This window comes from Propithecus coquereli, unplaced genomic scaffold (assembly GCF_000956105.1).
Source record: "Propithecus coquereli isolate 6110/MARCELLA unplaced genomic scaffold, Pcoq_1.0 Scaffold192, whole genome shotgun sequence".
Classification (NCBI taxonomy): domain Eukaryota; kingdom Metazoa; phylum Chordata; class Mammalia; order Primates; family Indriidae; genus Propithecus; species Propithecus coquereli.
The window spans coordinates 2,320,565-2,323,167 of record NW_012144079.1 but is presented as its reverse complement, the minus strand read 5'-3'; the positions used below and the strand labels follow the sequence as shown (position 1 = coordinate 2,323,167).

Sequence of the window (2,603 nt, the reverse complement as noted above, 5' to 3'; positions counted from 1 at the left end):
AGTAACTAAATATAAAGAAAATAATGTAAGAAAACTAAAAATTGCAAAAATAAAAATTAGCACATACTATACATAGCAAGTTCACGAAGTAAACAAAAAAATTGTAAAGTATGGCTCCTGGTTCATGCCTTCAAGAAGATTTTAATCTGGTTGGAAATGATTCAGATATAAATTAAAGACAACTAATTATGCATGACATGAAGAAGAGGTTCATTAAATAAATGTGTTACAAGAACTAAAAGAGGAAAATGAACAATTGTGGAAAGCAAAAGTTATAATCAGGAATATTGACCAAAAATAATTGAGCTCGATAGTAAGTCTCTCCAAAAGGAGCAAGAGTTATGAAGTTTAAAAGATGGGTGAAAAGATTGGCTGGATGGAATTATCTAGCATTGTCATTTGCCTGGCCTTATTCTAATGATTTTCAGGAAAACATAGCATTTTGTACATATATTTGAAATTCACGTAGTTCCAATTTAATGATGAAAATAGGACACAAAATTAATTATATTCAGATATATATTTGTTTCCTTACAAATATGGAAGAATACACTTAAAATGCAGCTTAAGTATGGGCGTTTAGAAATGGAATGCTTTTCTAAAGTACTCCATGATGAGATGTGTAAGAGCATTTGAAAATACCTAATAGATTTCAGAAACGAGATTTGATTAACTCCCATTTGGTTATTTCAGTTTTGTAAAATAGCCTTGTACAGATTCTGTCATGAGTGTTCTGTGAAATGTTTGTTAGCTAATTTGGATTCCAAGATTGTTTTGTGTAATATTAATTGTCATCTTTCTGCAGCCACAGCTTGTGATGGAAGATTTTTGTTGACTGAGTCATCTGGGTCTTTCCAGGCTGCCCATTATCCAAAGCCTTCTAACCCGACTGTTTGCCAGTGGATCATACGGTAATATGTCATCTTCTATTTTCTGTTCATAAATCATTAAGTCTTTTTCTGATGCAATATCTTATCGCTTTTAACAGTATTTTTTTTAACAATTATTGTTTTCATTAGCTATAAAGCAACTGGCAAACTGTTTAAAAAGATTCTCTCTTGTTCTTAACCTTTTGAAAAGATATTTTGTCCTATGAAAAATACTGTCTAATAAATGAGACCATCTCATTAGTCTCTGAAGCAAGTTTTTTCCCCCCATGGTTAGCACGAATCATGTGCTGCCAAGGCAAATAACACACATGCATGCTGTGTATCGCAAGAAATGGAATTTCACACTACCGGCATCTGTTTGCAGAATAGTTCCTTTCTCATTATGCCAGCAACTGTATGAAAATCTCCAATGGCATGATTTAGATACAGCAGATTAAGAGCAGGGAATATCCTCTATATACATCCTTTTTGCTATATCTTGAGTGACATTTGGATAAGTTACTACATATTTCACCTCCAAGCTCTTACTTCAATTGACCCATCCAATCATGATAATGATCAAAATAATAAGGCCACTGATAGCTGATCTATCTTAATGCTAACCCAAGCCTTTTTCACAGACAAAAAATACCTAAAGTTCCTTTTGGATATTCCAAAAAGTTTTCAAATAAGCATCAGGGAAATGGAAATAAACTCATCAAAACTTAAAAAAAAAAAAAAAAAAACTACAGGAGTTCTAATAGTCTTAAGTATGTTAACATGTAATCTAAATTTCCAGCAAACCTTTCTATTTCCCCCACAAAGCATGCAAAATAAGTGTTCCATGGAATTCACGTTGAAAAATTATATTCTAGTTCATGTCTCTTAACAGCTGTGTGGGATTATGGGTTCCCAATCTCACCTACAGTATGATCATTTTAATCATTGTGATGACTCACTGCAAAACTAGGGGAATCAATATAATAGGTAATTAAAGATGGGTAAAAGGCAGAGCTTCAGGTTTTTGCCAAACATGATAGGAAATGGGTCCATAAATAATCACAAGGGTTGTGTTCCCTTGTACACATATCCAAGAGAGGAAATGTGAAGAAATAATTGTTTTACACACATTTATTTGTCATTATTCAAGGAAAGAAGAGTATCCTGTTTCCTTTAAATAATTTCTTTTTGGAATGCAGCCCCGTGGAAGATATGTGATATAACTAAGAGCACAGTTTCCTCTGTTTCAAACTCTAGATAACATGCTATTTGTGTGCCAAAAATAAAAAAATAAAATTATGTATTTAAAGTGGTAGCTCTAAGCAATTCTTGCCAATTGAAAAATTAACCAAGTCGGAGGAGGTTTCCACTCTACATATATATATGGGATACACACATACACACACACATAAAATGTATTAGAAAGAGATATATATACACACATGTATATATAAAAATCACATCAAATTTTAAAAGAAGTATTTATAATTTTAGCATGTTCATAAGGAAAATAAAAGATAATTCTATATTTAAAATGTCAGTAGACAGCCTTAGAAAATCTTAGATTACTTTCACTGAAAATGGAAAGAATATATAAACGTAACTAATCTGCATCCTTTGGTACACAATGATTTTTTCAAGTAATCTTTGGATATTAATACCAAACAAAAATAATTTAATTGTTAAATCTACTTCTTAATAAAGATAGGTCAAACTTAGTTTATGAGCAGAATG

At 31.5% G+C, this 2,603-nt stretch overlaps 1 protein-coding gene across 1 annotated transcript in view; it reads left to right on the top strand.

Moving 5' to 3' along the window:
* TMPRSS15 (transmembrane protease, serine 15) overlaps nt 1-2,603 on the top strand; it is a 149,194-nt gene that overhangs the window by 45,023 nt on the left and 101,568 nt on the right. Inside the window, 1 exon segment of the mRNA XM_012642972.1 lies at nt 806-911. Within this exon segment, the coding sequence (XP_012498426.1) occupies nt 806-911 (106 nt within the window).